General features: G+C 41.1%; 1 protein-coding gene across 1 annotated transcript in view; it reads left to right on the top strand.

Annotated features, from left to right (window-relative positions):
• FREM1 (FRAS1 related extracellular matrix 1) overlaps nt 1–23394 on the top strand; it is a 144229-nt gene that overhangs the window by 10950 nt on the left and 109885 nt on the right. The window contains exons 3-9 of the mRNA XM_058672677.1: nt 1727–1821; nt 3745–4046; nt 5432–5628; nt 9863–10186; nt 14128–14236; nt 17753–17884; nt 21448–21792. Of these exons, the coding sequence (XP_058528660.1) occupies nt 1727–1821; nt 3745–4046; nt 5432–5628; nt 9863–10186; nt 14128–14236; nt 17753–17884; nt 21448–21792 (1504 nt within the window). The remainder of the gene's footprint in view (nt 1–1726; nt 1822–3744; nt 4047–5431; nt 5629–9862; nt 10187–14127; nt 14237–17752; nt 17885–21447; nt 21793–23394) is intronic.

The following is a 23394-nucleotide window of genomic DNA, read 5'->3' on the forward strand; positions in this document are numbered from 1 at the left end:
CACACAGAACCTAAACAGAAGAGCTTAGTAGTAAGCTGAAAGCCAGACCTATGTGAACCCATTTCTAGCAAGATGATTGTATTAACAGCATCCTGCTGTGTAATGAACAATTTCATTTGATTTGCACAGAAAACATTTTGCTCAACATCTGTTCAATTAGTGTTTTCATTTCATTACTCAAGTTTGTCTTATCACCAACAGGTTCATTTTCCTATTGCATATTGGGAAAGGAATTTCGATTGGTGCACATTAGTACCTTCTGTTTAGATAACCCTCTTGATAGAGTCAATTAGATGAAGTCAATGGCAGTGTGTTTTTCTCATGTTCTAGGGCAGGACTTCCTTACACACAGCAGCATTTCTTACACCTGGCTGACAACAAATTTCCTGGGAGGAAAATCATGCAGTTTAATGCTGAGCTTGCTTTTTTGAGTAGGAACTACAGCAGTGAGAAAGTATCTCTAGTTTGAACCAGTTTACTGTCATTAAAGTGAGTAATGAATTAAGAATGTGTGACAATTTAATTATAAATTGTAATTGAAAAGCAGTTGAAGTGGAAAAAAACAAAGTGAGACAGTAATTAGAAAAGGATTTAGCTCTCCTTTGTTTTAGTTAGTAAATTTATGGACAATTATGGTTGTCGCCTTTTATAAAAGGAAAACATATTACGAAACATAAAACAGATGTTTCTTTTAACAAAGCAGATTGTCTCTTTATTACCACAACTATTTGTTGATGATGGGGAAGGTCTTTTCTTTATATCATTTCTAGCTGTCAATTAAAAGGAGGAACCAATGGTATCTGTGGGAAAAGAAAACCATTTGTATTAGTGATGAAGGTTTCCCAAGATGGATTATGTCTGAAAATGTTTGAACTGGCAATAAAGATACCACTAGAACATATGACCTCGATAGTAATGGTGTGAATACCTCAAGGGTGTTTTCCAAAGCTCTACTAAGTCATGCTGGGCAGAATGAGGTCACGGTCTGGGTGGCAGAGAAGATTTTTCTTTAAAAACCCGGGTTCCCAAACGATAATAGCTAATGATAATTCTAAATGAAGTAACAGAGATAATTATAGCTTCATTTGAAGAGAGGAACCTACCTTGAAAGTTCTATTGGTTTTGCTGGTCATGTATGCTATAATACAACTATTAAAAGTCATTGTAAGTGTAGGAGACACAGCTGTTGGTCATGTTTGCCTTGATCTATCCCAAAGTGTCAATGGTCCCAAGACCATAAAAATGTTGTTTGGGAAAAAAAAACCCAGAAGAATAAAAATGTATGGAACTAGTGTAGTATGTTTGTGGGTGGTGTAAGACTTACCTTTCCACACAGCATACTGGCAGAGCTCTCTATTGCACTTGCCATGAATAACTAAAGAGGGTAAATAAAATTTTGATAAATGGAGCCATATTTTAAGTATAAAATAGCCACTGTAAAAACAATGATTTTAGAGAGATAACATCCATTGATGGATTTGCTTGACCTGCTTGGATTTTCATAGTTTAGATAGCTCTCCAAGCAAGACTTAACTATAGAAGCAAGATGGTGAGTGAACATGAAGGTAGGGTGAGGTTGGTGGTACACATATACACACACGTACTCAGATACTTGGCCATTATTAGCCGACTGGCTTTCTCTAGGAAGTCTGATAATGCTGGAAATAGGAAGAGGAAAGCATGTAGCTGTGTCTCATGGATGTTTCCCTCTTTCCATATGCACTAGATCTTTGACTGTCACTTCCTTCCCAACGAAGTGAAGTATACTCACAATGGCTGCCCACTGCTTGATGAGGACACGGTGAAGCTTAGACTGTACAGGTATGTGGCCCAGCTCATTTCTTGCCAGGTAATCATTCTGTCACTTCTTAGGGCTTCTTCTCTGGTTATTTGTTATCAAGGATGGCGGTTAATAGATTCCAAACAGGGAAGGAAACACTGTTAACTGGAGAGTCAAGTGGGTAAAAGAAAAATTGTAACCAGTTTTCTGTATCTGCATGTATATCCTCCTTGACAGCATTTCTGACAAAATAGTAGTTCAGTTGCTTCCCTTTAGAGTTCTTCCACAGGTTTTTCTTATCCACTTCTTATGTGGAAAAATTACCTATTACACATTCTAAGTGAAAATTGACAAGAAAATACACTTCTTGAGAAGAAAACAAACTTCAAAATTGAAGGAGTTGGCTGGTGCAATGGTTCAATTGACTAATCCTTTACCTACCAGCACCAACAAGCCATATAGACTCCAGTTCATGTCCCAGCTACTCCACTTTCCATCCAGCTCCCTGCTTATGGCCTAGGAAAGCAGTGGAAGATGGCCCAAAGCCTCTTATATTAGGCCTCTTAGTAGTGTCTTTCATTTCTTGAATACTTTTTTTGGCCTGATCCAGCAAACTTTTTGTTTCTTTCCCCTGATGACAGGAAATATCTTCGAATTCTGAGATTGTTTCTTCTGCTTGCTTCAGTCTATTTTAGAGACTCTCCGCTGCACTTTTAATTTGCTCTACTGTATTCTTAATTTCTGATATATCAGGCTTGATTTGTTTTATTGTTGCTATTGCTTGTGTAAAATATGGTGGAGTTCTGGCTGCTGGTGGAGTTCAGATAGCCATTAGTTGAATGCCACTAGAGTATCAATCCCTGCAACACCACACGGTTGTGTTCGCTGCTTTCCTGTATCTGTCAGTCTCCAGGTACCCCTCTGCTGTTGTTCTCTCCTTTGCTATTTCCTGGAATATGTTCTCTCTGCTTCATCCTGATTAAATGTTCCTCTGTCCGTTTAAATGTGTGCTTACCCTATTCTGCCATCTTGATCCTCTAGCACTTGCAATTGAAGTTGCATTATTATATTCATTTGTCATGAAATTTCTCACTTCAAAAAACATGGCAGCTCTGTTCATTGAATCTCAGCAGATACCCTGCTAGCAAGGTCTGTGAGGACTCCTAGCTTCAGCCTGGCCCAACCATTTCTGTTGTAGCTGTTTGGGGAGTGAACAGTGGATGAAAGATTCTCTCTTCCTCTTACTCTCTCTCCCCCCTATAATTCTGTGTTTCTAATAAATAAAATAAATGTTTAAAAGCAAAAAGGAAAAATAATCCATTAGAGATTCCTGTAGGCTTGATGTGCTCTTTATTTATGTGTATGCTTGAAGTGAGATTCTGAGCTCTCAACTGCCTCATTTTTAAGAAAGATTTATTTACTTTAATTGGAAAGGCAAATATACAGAGAGAAGACACAGAGTGAAAGATCCTCTGTCTTCTGTGTCACTCCCCAAGTGGCCACGATGGCCAGAGCTAAGCCATTCTGAAGCCAGGAGCCAGGAGCTTCCTCTGGGTCTCCTATGCAGGTGCAGGATCCCAAGGCTTTGGGCTGTCTTCTGCTGCTTTCCCAGGCCACAAGCAAGGAGCCAGAAGGGAAGTGGAGCAGCCAGAATGTGAACTGGTGCCAACATGGGATCATGGCTCATGCAAGAGAAGGATTTAGCCTCTAGGCAGTTGTGCCCGGCCCTTAGCTGTTTTTCAATACCAGAATGGATGATGAGTTTGAGAGCAGGTGTTCAAAGAATGATAATCAAAGAAAGAAATGACAAAAAAGACTCTGGCATCAAGGTGGAGAAGAGAGCAGGGAGGTTCGAAGCAGAGCATGAAACTGAATGCTAACTCCTCCCAATGTGCAGGTCATGTGAAGGGCAGCCTCCATGGGGGAGCATTGATGAACATGCCTTGACTCTGCTTTCTCCACAGATTTACTGAAACAGACACGTTCACGGAAACCTTTGTCCTGCGAGTCTATCTCTTGGAACCAGATTGTAACATCATCCGTAGGAGTGACAATGTGCTGCAAGTGTCTGAGTTCTACAGCTTGTCCCAAGCGATTGATAAGAACCTGCTCAGGTTTGAATATGACAGGATGGCTAACCTGGAATGCACCATCAGTCTGGACCCTGTGAGGACCCAGCTGCCAGCCTGGGGCCAGATGGTTCTGGTGGAATCTCGGCCAAAAGAACCCCGGGGAGATCAGCCACACAGTTTTTTCCCTGAGTCCAGTATGACATCTTTTTATTTATTATTGTTATTTGGGAAGCAGAGAGAGAGAGAGAGAGAGAGAGAGAGAACGAGCGAATGTTCCCCCATTTACTGGATTGCTTATCACATACCTGCAATAACTGAGGCTATAGCTGGGAGCCAGCACCATGATCCATGTTTCCCATCTATGTGGCATGGGCCAAATAACATAAGCCATCACTATTGCCTCCTGGGGGTCTATCTTGGTGGGATGTTTGAGACCAATACATTTTAGCTGCTTGAAAAATCTAGCAGAGTGGTTAGGAATATGGACTTTGGCATCAGAAAGACCGGGATTTGAAAACTACCTCTGCCATTCATTTTTTGTGTAATTTTAGTTATCAACCAATTTAAGTATCTGTAGAATGTGATTAGATAATGCTCTGGGATAACAGGAAATGAGATTCCAGACACACTAAATACTTAATACTGCACCTTGGCACATACGATGTACTCATTAATTGTCCACTAGTATTAGTTATAGGAATGACAGTAATAACAGCAGCTGGTTTACTTATTGTGATTAGATTATGAGGAGGTTTGAAATAAGCTAAGTGGCAGGCATGATTCAAATCAGGGAGACCTAGTAATGTCCCTTTTGCTCTTCATTCAATCAGTATATGTAAGCAGCACCTATATACACAATGTTGTTTAGAGAATTATGGAAAGAAATATAAAAGGCAGTTGAATTTGGACGGAAGTTTACAAATGAAAATAAACATAGACTATTTCATTTTATCTTGACAATTCTGTGGGTGAAAGAGTATCTAATTTTGCATCATGAAAGTGAGATTAAAAAAGTAAGTGGTCTCTGAATATCCTGTACCCCTGATAAGAATGAAAAATGCAATAGGACAGAGACATGAAGACCACTGGAGAAACAATCAAGAAGCAGTAAGCCAGGGCAAGTTGGCTAAAGAATATGTAAGCGATGTGCTGCTAGACTAGATGGAGGTGCAGGATTTGAATAATAATTAGAGCAGAATTTCCGTGATCAGAGCACTTGGTAGAGATTATAGGATGGAGCCGTGAAAGATGGCTGTGAAGGGAAGACTGGTGGGACATGAAAGCCTGCAGTAAGCCTGGCCTGTTGTTGAGAATGCTCACACAGCAGAAAACACACTCTTGGTATTTATTCTCTCAGTGTTAGGGCTAGGTGAGACAAAGGCTTGAGCAGCCTTGCAGTAAAAGAAATCAGCAGCTTTGGGAATGCTGATGTCACATTCAGGGACCAAGTGGAGGGACTACAAGACGAACCCTGGGGCAGTGAGCAGGAATCAGTGTCTGTGGGAGAGTGGGCTGGTTTTACATTTTATAGCTGTTTTATTTGCATGACCATCTGCATGACCATTGTTGTACATCCCAGGTTTGGAGACAGAACTGAAGTGTCCTGGTGGCCGCTGTGCCCTGGAGTTGAAGAAGATAGGAAGTCTCAGAGTGAGCTGTGAGGAGTTCCTGCTCATGGGGCTCCGTTATCAGCATCTGGCTCCCCCTTCACCCAACGTTGACTACATCTCCATCCAGCTGGACCTCACAGACAGCAGGAGTAACATCGTGTATAAGGTAGGCCTTAGATCACAGGCTGGTGATTCAGTGAGAGAAGCAACCCCACCGGAATGCTTAAGCTGGCTCCCATGCCAGGAACTGTCCTGCTTGTTTTGACATGAACTTTCTATATCACTTTTTAATGATATCTTATCTCCACTGAAATTTTTTGAGCCTTTTTTCAGATTCCCTTTTTTTTCTATCTACATCCAGCTATGATTTTGTTTATATTTTTGATCTGTTGTACTGGGAGTTTACCCATTCAAATGACTTTGTTACTCTATTTCTCATTTATCTATTTCATAGTCAATTTGACACATCTTAAAATCTCGTTTGTTGGCATAGAAGTAATGTATTTATTGCAGGGAGAAAGGGAGGGAGAAATGGGACATCATTACGTTTTTAGAATTTCATCTATAAATCACATCGAATCTGTAAAAGTAATTAAAATTAAAATATAAGTTTAAAATCAGTATCACGAAAAATACAGAAAACAAATAAGAAGTAAAATGCACTGTTTTATGCTAGATTTATGCACACACACACACACACACATATATACACTAAGACAGTGGGAGGACATATAGAAGCGTTGATTTAATTCTGTGGAATTGTATTTGTACTGTAGAGAAAGCTCTGTACTTATTCCTTTATTAACTTTTAAAAGTCTATCCTCATCACGTGACTACACAGCATTCATCCATGATTTCTCCCAGATTTTTAAAGATCTTTTCCTATAAGTGTACCTTTTTTAATTCACCGAAAAACAACTTTGGTATGCAGTGAAATACATGGAGCAGTTGTTTTCCAAGTGGCCCAAATTTTTCACACTATTTTCTCAACAGTTAACTTTGTTCCTTCAATTTTAGATGACTCTTCTGTTGTATAGCAAGCCTAAAATATAATATCTACTTATGTTTTAATACTTGTTTCATATGCTTATGTCATTTTCAAATCATGTTGTTCTAAATATTTTAGATCTATAATCTATTTTCATAGTTTTCAGAAAAGTTATACCTCATCAATTCTTTTTAAAAAATTTTTTCTCTCAAACTTTTCTTCACTGTTTTTCGTGATGTATATTCTAGATAAATGTTTCATTATTTAGTTTCATTTACTTATTTGAAAAAATTGTTAACTTTAAAAAACAAAGATGTAACAGTATTAGATTAAAGCTATACATTATTTGGTGAAGAGTTGAAGCCTTAGAACATTAGAAATGAGGAACCTTCATTTTTCATGTTTTCTCTAAATTTTAGAATTTTCTTCATGTAAGTTAAGCCCATTTACTAAGTTCTGTACAGGATTTTTTTCCAAACTGTGGTAAGTAGAATCTGCTTCATGCATTAGAGCTTCTCACCAGTTATTAAGAATAAATATGAAAGCTACTTTTTGGGGTTCAATTTGATTTTTTCTGGCTTCTTTTCTGAATTCAGTTATTTTAAGAAATTTTCAATTCTTTCGACTTTTAAAGGCCATAATGGCATCATTTACTAAAGATGATAATTGTGTCTTGTCCTTTTTGATAATTCTTATTGTTTTGACTCTATTTCCCATTGGGTTATGCTGTTACAAAGAGGACCTGATCAATATCAGCTTCCCATGTTGTCCTTTTTAATTCCTCTTGCCTTGAACTCATCTTTGTTTGAAATTAACATGATCACTCTTTTTCCTTACATATAAATGAGAATCATCCTTTTTTATTCTTTTTATATAATTTTAAGTATCTTTTCTGTAAGATGCAGGTAATTGGACATTTTCATCAAATTTCAGAACATTTGTCTTGCCTAAAGAAATATGAACTATTTGCTGATACATATGGGGTTTATCTGTGATCATATTTTTTGTTTTCTTGCTAGTGAAAATCATTTTTCTTGCAAAACAAGTTGTTTTCTTTGCTTTTATATTATTTGAAAGCATTTTATCTTATTGAATTTAATTGGATATAATCTTACTGGGTTTTTTTAAAGCTTGTTCTTTCTTTTAAAAATCCTACTTATTTGATAATTGAGTGACATACACATGCATGGGGAAAGTGGATCACCAGTGAGTCAAACAGGCAGTCTGATACAGGTTGCTGGTCTCTAAAGCAGCTGTGCCACTATGCTGGCTCCTATTGTATTTGGTTTTAATTCCAAATTTTGAAAAACTATTACTCAGTGCAAGAACTCCAGTGAGGTCTCCAGGCTCTTTCCTGTGCACACTAAAGACTGATGCAGTTGATCATTCTCCCCTCTAGGGTCCTAGTATGTGGTTTTTGCACCTTATATTCTTTTATGTAAGTGCTTTGGACATTTGTAGCCATTTTGCAAATGTGTTTTAAATAACACATTCATTTACACCAGTGTTCAACTTCTGTCATTATAAATCATAACTTGACATTTCTTGAGTTTTCAGACTATGTGTCCTCAAATAATTGTCATTCATGCACACCATAACTGTTGCAGTGCTGCAGTGCAATATTCAGTGACCTTCGTCAGCCATGTGTTTGGAAGAAGAGGTGTAGATTATCTTCATCTCTGTGCTTCTCTCTTCATCCAAAGTTTTCTATCTCATTTCTGAACTTTCAGGCTGGTGCAGGGGTGGATTGGGAGAGAATATTGGGAGAGAGAGGTCTTACTTGGTCAGGCATTGATAGAATATGACTTCATGCTTTCTTGGTTTGGCAAACATTTCAAGCTGCTTCTTGGTCTCAGGGACAATTTCATGGTTTCTCTAGAGAGCCTCATCTTGGAGCCTTTCGCTCCTAGCTCTTTGTCTTTGAGTGGATGCATTCCCTGAGTGGGTGGGCCCTGCAGTCTGTTCTGCAGGCCAAGGATATGCTTTCCATCTATCATTTCTTTAGCATTGAAATGTATTTTAAATTTTTATCTTTTGGCTTCCCAAAGTGACTCCGTTCAAGGTCAGGGTTGAAGAAATCCCCAGGAAAGCCCTCTTCTCATATCATGACTGGAAGCACACATGCTCGCCCATGCTGCAAACAAGGACGGTTGGATCCACAAAGCCACAGCTACCCTTTTACTTCTGGCCACCCCACTTTGTCAGACATGAGCCTGGAACCAGCCCTCTGCGGAGGAAACGCAGTGTAAGGCTGAGATCAGGAAAGTTTCTTCCTAATATTGAGAAGGGAGTAGGCGCTGACCCACTCTTCCTACTTCCTGGGCTGTTTGGTGTTGGGGCCTGGGAAATGACTCAGGACAGCACTGATGTTTTCAAATTTCTTTCACTTTCTCTTGCCTATCCCAATATTTTTATATTGCTATAGAGGGTGTTTGGGTTCTGGACTGGGACTGGTTCTAGGCAATTTGCATGTAAATTTTGCACATAGTTTCTGTCTCATATTCATATTAAAATCTAGTATCTCTTTTATTGGAACTTCTGTTGAGATTTTTAGACTCACATAACTTTCTAATCCAAGATCCAGATTTCTGTTGTATTGCACTAATGTGATCTTAATCATTGAACCCAGTACTCTTCACAACAGGGTACATCAAATGTACCCTAGAATCTTCTGATTTGAGGGTTCCTCTCCCACACAGCACTTGTTGAAACCTCCAGTGCATGATGCAATGTCATAGATTCTTTGGAAGGACTCTTACTCTTAACTCTCTTATTTTGAATGGATGCTTTTGTCTCCTAAGTGGTTGCTTGCAATCCCAATACCTACCCCTTTGCTTGGACACCCAGGGTCCTAAATCACCAGACAACTGGACGACCTTCCCTCAGCCACATGAATACTGAGTTATATAACACATTTTCCCTTTTCCCTTTTCTGCTTTAAAATTACATGGCAGGAGCTGGGTAAGGCGGCCAGAGGAGGCTGGTGTGTGTCAAACACTGCAGAGTGCTTTCTGTTGATTTCATTTAGTGTTCATTGATACCCGTTTCCATTTACACACAGCAGGAAAACAAGTCTTGGAAGTCTGGTGACTTGTCTGAAGTCACACATGTTATAAAAGACTCACAAACATCCTTGTTTCTGATGCCAAATCCTCTTCTTACGTTACACTCACCTGAAACATGTACAAACAATGACATTTTTTGCCTCCTCCACAGAACAATGGAGTGGGAAACTGCAGGTGGATCCTGGTGGACAGTGTTGAAGTTCCCCAGGTGATTCTAATGTGCAGGCTTCACATGTCTGCAGGGAACATCCTCCAGGCTGTGGCTGGATGAGGCAGCATGCTATAAACTCTAACTTATGTTTCATTCGTGTTATCTCCCTATTTGTACTTTCTTTCTCCTTCAAAAGTCAGAGAGTGCGTGGTTACCTGTCTACATCAGAGCTGGCTTCCCAAATCAGATTCCAAGGGCTGCATTCATGGCCACATTTATTCTGGAAGTGGATCAATTCATCCTGACCTCTTTGACTACGTCAGTCCTGGACTGTGAAGAGGATGAGACCCCTAAACCCCTGCTCGTGTTCAACATTACTAAAGCCCCACTCCAGGGCTATGTGACTCACCTATTGGACCACACCAGACCTATCTCCTCATTCACCTGGCAAGACCTCAGTGACATGCAGATTGCCTACCAGCCACCCAACAGCAGCCACCCTGAGAGGAGACAGTATGAGGTAAGAAGGGAGAGGGGCAGAGCTTCTGACTCTGCTGGTGTTTATAATGACTGCAGCAAACCTGCCATCAGCCTGCAGGTCTGTGTGTTCATTGCCACAGAATACAATCAATCACTGTAAATCAGGATGCAAACGGGATGCCCAGAGGAGCCAGGTAGGTGATGCAAGCATGCAACCTGGCATGGCAACTGAAGGGAAGAGGCAGGAAGCAGCTGCTGCTCAGCATCCCTACTGCTTGCTGCCATGCCAGCAAATATGTACCCAGGGTGGCCTTGGTGCTCTTGTCAAGAGATGTAGGACATCATTTTTTAAAAAAGAGAACATTTATGTATTCACAAGGTAGGGGAGAAGGTAAGTGGGAGGGAGGGAGGGAGAGAGAACAAGAGAGGTCTGGTGCTTCACTCCTCAAAAGCCCACAACAGCCAGGATTAGGTCAGGCTGAAGCCAGAAGTCAGGAACTCCATCTGGTCTCTCTTGTGTGGCAGGGGCCCACACACTTGCACCATCATGTGCTGCCTTCCAGGAGCACTAGCAGTAAGCTGGATTAGAAGCAAAAATCAGGGGCTCAGTGCAATAGCCTAGTGGCTAGTCCTCCTCTTGCGTGTGCCAGGATCCCATTGAGCACCAGTTTGTGTCCTGGCTGTTCCACTTCCCATGTAGCTCCCTGCATTGGCCTGGGAAAGCAATAGAGGATGGCCCAAGGCCTTGGACCCCTGCACCCATGTGGGAGACCCAGAAAAAACTCCTGGCTACTGGGCTCAGATCGGCACAGCTCCAGCTGTTGCAACCACTTGGGGAGTGAACTGTGGATGGGAGATCTTTCACTTTGTCTCTCCTTCTCTCTGTAAATCTGCCTTTCTAATAAAAATTAATGGATCTTTTAAAAAGGAAGAAAAGGAAGAGGAAGAAGCAGCAGCAGAAGAAGCAAAAGCAGAAGCAACAGCACAGAGTAGCTGGGGACTTGTCCCAGGCACTGAAATATTCGAGTGTTACATGTGGCAGTTTAATGTGCTATGCTACAATGCCCACCCCTAATTTAAAAAAACCCTTCCATCTTTAAACATATAAAAATAATTTAAAATATTTAAGATAATTATAAAATACTTCTGAGGTCCACATTTGGTCTAGGGATCACTAGTTTGCAAGTTATGGTGTCCCTCAATAAATTTATTATTATTATTATTATTATTATTATTATTATTATAAGATTTATTTATTTCAAAGGCAGAGATATGGGGCAGAGACAGGGAGAGACAGAGCTCTTCTATGTGCTGATTCCCCATCCTGCAAATGGCTGCCAATGGCCAGAGTTGTCAGTTTGAAGCCATAAGCTAGGAGCTTCTTCCAGGTCTCCTACATGGTTGTAGGGGCCCAAGGACTTGGGTCATCTGCTGCTGCTTTCTCAGGTACATTAGCAGGTGCCTGGATCAAAAGTGGAGCAACCAGGTCTCGAACCAGTGTCATAGGCTGCGACTTTACCCACTAAGCCATAGCACTGGTCCCCCAAATTTTTTATATTGCATGAATCACTGAAATAAGAGATGAGTATTTTCTGGTAACTTTTTTTGTTGTTTTTCTTTTCTGTTACTCAGAGTTTTTACTGGCAGTTCATAACTTAGCTAATAATACTGATTCAGGGTTGGAAAGCCTGTGATAGAATACAATAACAAGTAAAGTAACCTAATCACTGAACACTTTCCATTAGAGAAGTTCTGCTTCCATCTAATCTGAGGTCCCTTTATTGCAGGTTCAGCTGCTCTGCTCCTGTTTTGTATCCATGAGGAGTGAAGAACAGCAGATTATAGCCTTGCCCACAATGATGCCTCACATACTTTAAGACCTGCCAGAAAGTTCATTCAAACAGGAAAGGAAATTTAAAACAGCAGATTGATGCAGACTCAAGTTCAGGTTTATTGAGGAAAATGAGTGTCACTGGGTTAGCGTATTGTCCTCCCTCTAATTTGGGCATTTTCAGCATTTAGCCTCCAGCGCAGACCAAAGACCTTTGACTTTCCGTGCAGGGCTGTACCCTTGGCTTTCATTTCCTTCCCTTTGTAGTTGTGGCAGTTGGCTTGTTCTTTCCTTCCCTTGACTCACAGGGCTTCCCAGTTAGGAATTTCTCCTTACAACTCCACCTTTAACTTGAGCTCACAATACACTATGCTTCTGGCTGCTCTCATCGTGTATTCTCTGGCGTTTTATAAAGTGATCTTAAAGCAGAACTCGTCTGTATGGGGATTTTTTTTTTTTGGTTGTTGGAAGCTGACTCAATGTTAGTGGAGATCACCCACTGCTCAGAAAACATGGGCTGGAAGCCCTGGGGGAGAGCCCAGGCTGCTGCATGTTTATAATCTACTTCCCCAAGTACCTTCTGCCCTAGTCTATGCTCAATTTTAGTCTGTTGCTTATACTTTCTTTTGCTACTCAGTATTTGTTGTTATACTTCTCTTATTTTCTTAACAGGATCACACTTTTTTGAACCTACTTATTTGAAAGGTAAAATTACAGAGAGGGAGACACAGAAATGAAGAAACTTTGTTTGCTGGTTCACCTCCCCAAATGCCCACAATAGTTAGAAGCTGCACCAAAAGTTAGGAGCCAGTAGCCTGGACTCGGGAGCTAGGAGCCTGGAGCTGGGAGCCAGGAGCCAGGAGCCAGGAGCCACATCAAAGGCAGGAACTGGGAGCCAGGAGTCAGGAGTCTGGAGCCTGGACTCAGGAGCCTAGGGCCAGGAGACTAAGGACTCAGGTCATCTACTAGTGCTTTACCAGGCACACCAGCAGAGAACTGGATCAGAAGAGGAAGAGCTGGAAGACAAAAACCAGTGTCCATAAGGGATGCTGGCATTGTAGGTGGTAGCTTTATCTGATGTTACACAGCCCTGGACCCAGAAACATTTTAAGAAGGCAGTGAGCCTGGTATTTCTATGTTATTATTCCATCTCATGTTGGAATCTGGTGCAAAATGTTCGAAGTAGTTAAAGCTGAAACTTACCACATAACCCCTGCTGAGGAATTACGGGATTCATAAGAGCAGATAAAATCTGGATGTTTAAAAACACGTGTAATGGAATGGATGCCTCTTGATCTGGGTTTAGTGATAACAGCCCCAATGAGCCTTTCCATCAGTATTTGTTGTAGATGGCTGTGCTGTGCATTAAAGTTTGCTAGTATTCCTTGGCTGGTGCCCATTAGATTCCAGCAAGACAGCAGCACCATTTGTGTAATCAAAATCATTTACAGGGGGCCAGTGTGGTGATGTAGCATGTTAATGTTCCTCCTGTGCTACCGGCATCCCATACGAGCACATGTTCATGTCCTGGCTATGCCACTTCTGACATAGCTTCCTGCTTATGGCCTGGGAAAGTAATGAGGGATGACTTAAACCCTTGAGCCTCTGTACCCAAATGGGAAACCCAGAAGAAGCTTCTGGCTCCTGTCTTCAGATTGGCTCAGCTCCAGGTATTGTAGCCATCTGGGGAGTGAAGCAGTTAATAGAAGACCTCTCACTCAATTTCTCCTTCTCTGTAAAATCTGCCTCCCAAATGAATATGATTAAATTTTAATAAGGAAAAAAATCTTTAGACATTTTCCAATGCCCCTTAAGGGCATAGAGTTACCACAATTGAAAAGTGCTACATTGGGCTCCCTACCATTAGGAGAGCTTTGTGTAACCTTAGAGGGTCCTCAGACAGACTGCTGAGCACACACAGAGGCAGTTATATAGCACAGGTGCCAATGTCAGATGAATAAATTTATTTGTGGATAAGAATATTTAAAATAGTCCTTGACTAAGGATATAAGCCTTTATATAAGCCTATAAAATGAAATTAGCTCTTCAAAAGTGAGGAGAGCTGAGAGCAGCAGGAACCTGAGCTTGTATTTGCCTCTTCTGGGGGTGTGGGGCTTTATAGCCTGACTTGTCAGGTGCATCTGTTGCAGGTGGAACTGGAGGTCTACGACTTCTTCTTTGAGAGGAGCACACCTATCACAGTCCACATCTCCATCAGAACCACGGACACAAATGGCCCCCGAGTATCCTGGAACACAGGTAAAGTGCAGTAGCAGGTATTGATCACCCTGGTCCTGGAAGAGTTACCAAAAACATAGATGAATCAGGCAAGAAAGGTCATTTTTTTTAAAGATTTATTTATTTTATTACAAAGTCAGATATACAGAGAGGAGGAGAGACAGAGGAAGATCTTCCATCCAATGACTCACTCCCCAAGTGGCCGCAATGGCCGATGCTGCGCCAATCCGAAGCCGGGAACCAGGAACCTCTTCCGGGTCTCCCACACGGGAGCAGGGTCCTAATGCATTGGGCCATCCTCGACTGCTTTCCTAGGCCACAAGCAGGGAGCTGAATGGGAAGTGGAGCTGCCGGGACTAGAACCTGCGCCCATATGGGATCCTGGGGCTCTCAAGGTGAGGACTTTAGCTGCTAGGCCATGCCGCCGGGCCCCAATTAAGGTCATTTTATGACCATTTAATGCCTGAGTCTGTTGAATCTGAGACAGATTTAGGCCATCAGGAAGTTGTTCTTGTCTTGTTCTACTATTTCCTATTGACAGGGTAAGAAATCTGAATCTGTGATCTGTATCCTGGTCTCGGGTTCTTTGTACTGCAGGAGAGAGGAGGAGGCTGCCTTTCAAGAGAGAAAATGACTCCAAGTCAGGCCCTTTGGAGGACTTGGAGGAAGTGCATGCTGGAATCCACATTGGGGTGCATGGAAACCAAAATACATAAGTAGAGCTTAAACTTCTCTGAAAAGCAAAAGGCTTTTCACTGTATCACAATTCCAAATGAACTCACAATATGATGGACATATTTAGAACATTCGTACATGTGGGATATAAATGATTTTTTTTCTTTCTTACCAGTCCCTTCAAAAGCATGCAAAACATGCTCGTAACCAGTGGTTGTAGGCTGTAAAGGAGAATTATTTGTGTCTGATTAAAATCCTCAGTTGGTAGCTTCATTGGAGTTACCTCATGTATACATTGTGTGTGTGTATACATATATGTCCTTATATTTCAGCAGAGAATGGAGCATGTCAATTGCACAGCCTTGACATATAATGTTAGCACCACATCCCACTTTACTTCTGTAGGATGGCTAATGGAGAACAAGAAGGCTTTGGTAATCTAGGGCTTAGTAATCAAAAGCCATCACATAGATTACTGCTTCAGCACAGAGGTGGGTAAGCCTGTGTGTGTGTGTGTGTGTGTGTGTGTGTGTGTGTGTGAGAGAGAGAGAGAGAGAGAGAGAGAGAGAGAGAGAGAGAATGAATCTATACCAACCAGGCTTCTTAAGGGAGCTCCAAATCTGATTTTGAGTACTTTGGATGTTAGAATCCTTTTATAGTGAAAATTTGGAGCCTATATTAAATAGAACTTAAAGCATTAATTTTCTATGATGAAGATATAATGACTGTGAATATTTTGCAACTTCCTCTGCTGTAGGATCTGACCTGCATTGTTGTATACATTTATTATTTCAAAACTCTTCCTACCCATCATAGAGATTTTTGAAAATATGTGCTTGTCCTTCCTTGCTTCTCTCCTTTTAATGTTCTTTTTCTTCTCTCTCTTCTCTTCATTTCTATATTTTACATCTTAGCCCAGCTTCTCTAGAAACAGACCCCAAGGTAATTCATTTGCCCCAACCCAACACTGAGAATACGACTGGGGGGACAAGCAGATGACAATGTGACACCTTAGCTTTACAGTAACAGAAAGCAGCTTGTTCCACAGTGACTGTGTCTCCAGCAGGGACCTGGAGTCACTGTGTCTGGGAAGAGTTAAAGGAGGGGTTGGAAAAAGCTGAACAATTTGTCTGTTCCTTTCTACTTCCTTTCTTAAAATGATTGGTTTGCCTCTCTGGAAGTCAACTTTCCTCTGCCCAGATTGTGCTAACTGACCCCTCTTAGCAGCCTTTGCACAAACTCAGGGTTCTACAATGCAGGACCTGACCACTGATTTGAGGGGGATCATGCCACCAGAGTCAACTGAGGCCACCCAGCTGCATCACAAGAAGAGGTGCCAGTGGCAGGAGGGTGGTACTTGTGGGAAGCCTCGTGGGGCTGCTCCAACTGGAACATGGACAGATGGTCAAGGCCAGAGAGGCAACTTGAACTGGTAGGGCCCCTGCTGGACTGACGTTAGGTTTGAAGAGCTTGATTCTTTAAATTAAGAGCTCTTTTGGCACCTAGCTCCCCTGAGTGATGGGAATAGATAATCTGCTCCAGCTTCTAAAGCATTTAGTTCAGAGTATGATTTCTTCTCTGACAAGGAAGCAAATTTCTTCCCATAAATTTTCTTTAGTATGCTGAATACTAAGGAGAAGGTTTTATTTTAATTCAGTTATGCAAGTCCTTTCCTTACTAAAGTCTAAAGTAAAGTACAATGTGAAGTGGCAGGAAGTTACTAACACCATCAGTCTCCCGGAGCAGAGGCTATGTTAGTTGTATACTTAAGTGGTTGACATTCCCTATCCTCTGGGATATGTGCGGTCTCACTGTGTGTGTGTGTGTGTGTGTGTGTGTGTGTGTGTGTGTGTGTGTGACTTTTTTCCCATTTAAAATATCTGTCTGTAGCCTTTAAAAAATTTCTTGTGGAGGTTTATGCACTAAAGGTGACTGAAAGCATAATATCTTCTCTTCCTTCATACCTATCAGACTTCTAAAGGGTCTATTCTAGGGAACCAAGTGTCTGCTTGGACTTAATCTAAACACTAGAAATAAACTAATCTTATCATAAATGTTAAACATTTTATTTGATTATTAAAGTTTTATTTATTTTATATATTTGAAAGAGACAAAGGGAGGTAATACATCCATTGCTTCACTTTTTAATACCTGTAACAGCTAGGGTTGGTCCATGGACCAGTTCAAAGCTAGGAGTTCAGGCTCCATGCAGGTCTCCCACCTGGGTGGTAGGGATCCAAACACTCAAGCCATCATCTGTTTTCTCTCAAGGTGCATAGTAGCAGGAAGGATGAATCAGGACTGGAGCTGAGATGTGAACCACATCACTCTGATAACAGATGTGGGCATCTCACTTAACTTCATAACCACTGTGCCCAATGCTACCACAAAATTTTTAAATATATGTTTAAAATAGAAGCTATATCCAAATTTCTTAAAAACTTTTTTCTTTAACTTTTGTCTGCTTATTTTATCTGAGCGTGTGAGTAAGTGAGAGGTACTTCCCATCCACTGGTTCATTCTGCAAAGGCCTGCAATGTCTGAGGCTAGGCCAGGCTGAAACTAGAAGACTGGAAGTCTGTCTGGATCTCCTACATGGGAAGCAGGGTCCAAGTACTTGAGCTGTTACCAACACATTAGCAGGAAGCTGAAATTGGGTAGAGCAGGGACTAAAACCCAGTCCTCAAATATGGGGTGCTGGTGTCCTGAGTTCTGGCTTCACTGCTATGCCAAACATTTGCCGCTTGAAGAGCTTTGAAGAGAAAACTTTCAGCTTTCAGACATTCACTCATCTTTTCTGTGAGTAGACATATTGGCATATAAGTAAAAAGCTCTAAAACTCTTCTCTGCTTTCTCTTTCAGGACTGAATCTGCTGGAGGGTCAGTCACGAGCCATCACTTGGGAACAATTTCAGATTGTTGACAATGATGACATTAACGCTGTCTGCTTAGTTACTGTCGATGGTCTACAACATGGACGGCTTACATTAAGAGGTGAATGATCAACCTTTGTAACCTAAGAACCCAGAAAGTAGTATTATTTTAAAGATGCAATATTTATTTGAAAGGCAGGATGACAGAGAGAGGCAGAAGGAGAATGAGATCTCCTATCCACAGATTTGCAAAAGGACAGCACAGTCAGAGCTGGACAGGGCCAGAACTGGGAGCCAGAAACTCCATCCCACTCTCCTGCTTCCCAGCAGGAAGGCAGGTGGAAAGCAGAGGCAACGTGAGAAGCACCATGAGAGGTAGTCCAATGAGCTATGCACATGCCAGTCCCCCAAAGTATCCTCTTGAAAACACACTATATTTACCAGTATATACATGACTTCTCTTGATCTCATTTGTAAATTTGAGTTCCATATCCAAAGAATTGGAGGTCTTGAAGTCATTCATTTTTGTGTTGGGAGCTTCACTCAATGTGTAGCCAGTCATGGGTGCTGTTTTGTGGTTGGCTCATTAAATCTCCATTCTACTTTTTGGATGCCATTTGGGGCTCCTCCTAATGTTCCTTTCGGATGAAATAGCTCCCTCTTATTTCTCTGTTTCAAACAAATAAACTGAAAAGCAAAAACTTTTGTTTTTCATTCTTTTATAAGAAGGATATTGCTATTAGAGATAGTTACCATCATTTAAAAGAAAAACACTCGTAATTACAAAGGTGATAGTTACCAAGGTAAATGGCCCTCATAATAATAATCATACTTTATGATGAACTACTCTTTTATAAGGAGCTTAGAGGATTTAATTCAAACCTTTTGGTTTGTCCAACTGCAAATCAAAAAGGGACTTTCCACATATGATCTTTTGTGATGAGAGAATTCTGGAATCAAGCAGGAAATGATAAATTCTGCCTAATCCATGGACTGTGGGATGTTAGCTTGAACCTGAGTTTATCGGTTAGAGCAGGTGTTCAGCTTCTTGTAGGAGATATCCAACCTAAGATAGCAACTAAACAGTTAGTGCTGCTTTCTCCATATCTTCAAAACTCAAAGAGAAAGGACAAACAAAGCTTGCTCTTACCAAGCTTTTCTGTGTGAGTTTCCTCCACAAATTGCCAGGCATACTCTCTTGTTGCCATAGAGTCTGGGAACCTAACTGTTTTTAAATGATCTGATTGCCTTGCTAAGTAAAACTAAGAGTAGACTTTTGGGCAAGTCACTGTTAGAATTTATTACACTTGGATTTAGAAAAGATTTATTTTTATTTTTAAGGCAGATTTTATGTAGAGAGAAGAGATAGAGGCCTTGCATCTGCTGGTTCACTCACTAAATGCTGCAATGGCCAGAGCTGAGCTGATCTGAAGCCGGGAGACAGGAGCTTTTTCTGGGTCTCCCATGTGAGTGCAGGGTCCCAAGGCTTTGGGCCATCCTCCACTGCCCTCCCAGGCCATAAAGCAGGGTGCTGGATCAGAAATGGTACAGGCAGGACATGAATAAATGCCTGAATGGGATGGTAGTACTACAAAGCAAAGGTTAAGCTTGATCTATCACCATGCCAGCCCCACTAGTACTTAATCATTTGTTCTTCTGAGGTTTTTAACTCAGTTGTAAGTTGTGAGTACTATGAGGGGTCTACCTGCTTTGAAGAACTTTGAGGCTTTGTGGTTCTGCGTAAAAAGAAGCAGTGTTGAATAAAACTGTGAAAGTGCAATGACATGGAGGCGGCAGGGAGTTCATCATGCAATGATGTTTTGGGCTCAGGGAAGGTAGGAAAAGCCACATCTATGAAACATGTACTTTGAATCAAATACTGTGTGAGCCATTTAGTATACTTTATCTGTTTCCTGCCAGCTTTATGAAGTGAGTTCTTGTTATCAATATCATTTTTAAAATGAGAAAATTGAAACTTAAAGTTGATTCACCTAATGTTATAAACCTAAACAACAGCAAAATTGGTGTTTGAGCCTAGTCTGTTTGATAGTAGAACTCTAGTGCTTATATATTAATCCACTGATTCTCAATTTTTCCTATGCTTTATACTGACCCAGAGTACCTGATAAACAATTGATACTGTATTCTACCTTCAGAATTTCTGATATAGTGGGTCTAGAGTATACCTGAGAACTTGGTTTTCTAACAGTTTCCCAGATGGTGTTGCTGCTACTTCAAAATCCATCCTTTGGTACTGAAGTTTGGCCCTGAGGGTCAGAAGCCTGCATTCCCATTTGGAGTGCCTGTGCTCAAGTTCCCCATCTTGGTTCCTGGTTCAAGTTTCCTATAATATACACTCGAGGAGACAGCAGATGATGGCCTAAATGTGCTATTGCCAAGCACAGGGGAGACCTGCATTAAATTCCCAACTCCAGGCTTCAGCCTTGCCCAGTCCCAGATGCTTTAGACATTTGGGGAGTGAACCAGCTGACTCTCAGCTCTTTCTTTCCCTGTCTCCCAGCCTTTCTCTCTTGCCCTTCTCTCTGCCTAACAAGTAAGCTAAATAAATAATTCAATCATTTGTTGAAAAAGGAAATTGGGAGAAGTGCTTGCTGCAGTAGTTAAGACCTAACTTGGGAGATCCTTGCATCCAGTCAGAGTGCCTCAATTTATATCTGTCTGTGGCTACATTTCCAAATCTGGTTTCCTGCTAACGAGCACTCAGGGAGTAACAGATGATAGTTCAAGTACTTAAGGTGGTTCTTACCCATGTGGGAGAGCTGGATTGAATTATTGAATGCTGGTTTTGGCTGGGTGCAGCCTTTAACCAGCTCAGGTATTTGGGGTAGTAAATAAGCAAGTGGAAGGGTCTCTGTATCTCTCTCTCTCTCTGTGTTTGTGTCCCCTCTCTCTTTTCCTTTCAAATAAATTTAAAACTTTTAAAAAGAAGTTACTGCTCTAATAATTGCTTCCATATAACACTAAGATATGTGTGAGATTCAGTGTGAGGATTGGCTTAAACTAGCTTGGAAGGCAAGAAGCCCCATGCTTTTGGAGAACCAGGAAGCCCAAAAAGTAGTTCTGTCAGAGAGCTGAGGTTGTAACTCTCCATCTGAAGCCAAAGGCGAAGACTTAGGAGGAGAAAATGCTAAATGCTGGTGTGAGATCTTGAATTCGGAGGCCCAAGAATCAGTAGCTCCTAAGTTTCAGTGAAGATGAACATCCCACCTCATGGAGAGAGAATCTGCCTGTCCCTGACAGTTTTATTCTATTCTGTCCCATGCTGGTGAGGATGGGTCTTCTTTATTCAGTGTACTGAGTCCAGAAATGCCCTCCTCACAGAACCAAGCAGAAATAATGCTTTCCCACTAACCTGTATGTCCCTGAAGCCAGTTGTGTTAACACATAGAGGCAACCATCAGTGTGTTGTTCATTTTCTTTTAGAGCCAAATCTCAAGTGAATTAAATGGCTTACTAGGTCCTCACTGCTAATAAATATTAGTCTGTATTCAAAGCCAAACAGGTGATGTCCCAGGGCCTGATGAGCCATCTACTGTTATTCTGTAGGGGAGGTGTAGGATGTTTGAATTTGCTGGGAATATCTTCTGTGCTAATGGCTCCCCTATAATTACTCCATCAGTGCGCCCACATTCAACTTGACTCCCTCTCTGCTCTCTTCCTCAGGGGGAAAAGCATTTCTCTTTACTGTGGCTGACCTGCAGGCTGGAGTTGTTCGCTATCATCATGATGACAGTGACTCCACCAAAGACTTCGTGGTCTTCAGGATATTCGATGGCTCTCACAGCATCCGTCACAAGTTTCCCATCAACATCTTGCCCAAAGATGATAGTCCACCATTCCTCATAACCAATGTGGTGATTGAACTGGAAGAGGGGCAGGCCATCCTATTACAGGGTTCCCTACTGAGAGCTTCAGATATGGACTCCAGTGATGACTACATCTTCTTTAACATCACAACACCCCCCCAGGCTGGTGAGATCATGAAGAAGCCAGGACCAGGACTGATAGGTAAGCTCTGGCCAGGAGAGATTCATTCAAGAGGAAACTGACTATTTTTTTAATTTTAAATATGTATTTTTAATTTTTATTTTTATTTATTTTTTTAGATTTTTATTTTGAATTTTTAAATTATGTGGTGCAATTTCGTATAGACTGAGATTTCCCCCCAAACTCCCACTTCCGACAGATTATCCCCATTTTGCTACAATGGTATAGTCCTTTGTAAGGAATCATAATTCCCTCAGTCTCTTATTTAAGTGCACCCTGACATTGCTGGTACAGACAATGTCAGATAGTCTCATTGTCTACACATTTCCAACAGTTTCATTGGGAATCCGTCTTTCGTCTAGAAGCAGGGATGCATGTTGCATTATACCCCACATATGGATATGGTAGACCCCAGTACTCCATCACTATGCATTTCCATAAATGAGAAGCCATGAAACAAGGTCAACAACTGGTATGAGTTGGAACAACAACCACAACAACAACAAATTACAGCACCATAGAAAAATGCGCCACTGAGTAATCAACACATGGGTGACAAAAAGGAAACACATAAGTCTCTTGGGAAAAATGATGCAACCATGTAACCCATGAGCCAGCGATGAATTCGACAAGAGGAAAGAGTAGTATTTGGAATAAATAAAGCTGAAATAAACATCAAATCACATGGGATGCAGCAAAAAATAAATACCCAGTATGGATTGGATTATTGAAGTTACACTTTCCATGCTGATTTCCTTATATAAGAGAACATATGAACAGACATTTTTCAAAAGAACAGATTCAAATTGCTAATAGACATAGGGAAAGATGCTCAGGCTCCCTACCCATCAGAGAGATACAAATGAAAACACATTGAGGTACCACCTAACTCCAGTGAGACTGGCCTACATTCAGAACTCGACTAACAACACCTGCTGGCATGAATGTGGGAGAAAGGTCCCCTCCTTCACTGCTGGTGGGAATGTAGGCTAGTACAACCACTTTGGAAATCAGTATGGAAAGTGCTTGAAGAATTGCAAATAAATCTGACATATGACCCAGCTATCCCACTCCTAGGAATATACCCAATAGAAATGAAATCTGCATGTGAGAAGGGGATCTGTAATCCTATGTTTGCAGCAGCACAATTCACAATAGCAAAGACATGGAAACAATCCAGATGTGCGTCCAAAGAAGAATACTTAAAGAAACTATGGTACATCTACTCCATGGAATATTATTCAGCTATTAAGAAGAATGAAATTATACTAGTTACAACTAGGTGATCCCAAATAGAAATCGTTATGCTCAGTGAAATGAGTCAATCACAAAAGAACAAATACCGTATGTTTTCTCTTATATAAGGAAACTGACTATTTCATAGAGCAATTTCTATGTACTCATGTGGCTTTGTTGAAGTAACATCAGCATGTGTTCTAAGGTGGACATCACCTTTAGGGAGTGAGACACTATTATTGCCATTTCATAGATGGGAGGACTGAGATTCAAAGAAGTTAAGCTGCTCTATCTAAAATTGTGCTTCTAGGAATTTGTAGAGTTGAACCTCAAGGTAACCATTACACCAAGAGAAGTTACATAGATTGACCAAGGTGATGGAACAAA

This window comes from Ochotona princeps, chromosome 14, assembly GCF_030435755.1.
Source record: "Ochotona princeps isolate mOchPri1 chromosome 14, mOchPri1.hap1, whole genome shotgun sequence".
In the NCBI taxonomy this organism is placed as follows: domain Eukaryota; kingdom Metazoa; phylum Chordata; class Mammalia; order Lagomorpha; family Ochotonidae; genus Ochotona; species Ochotona princeps.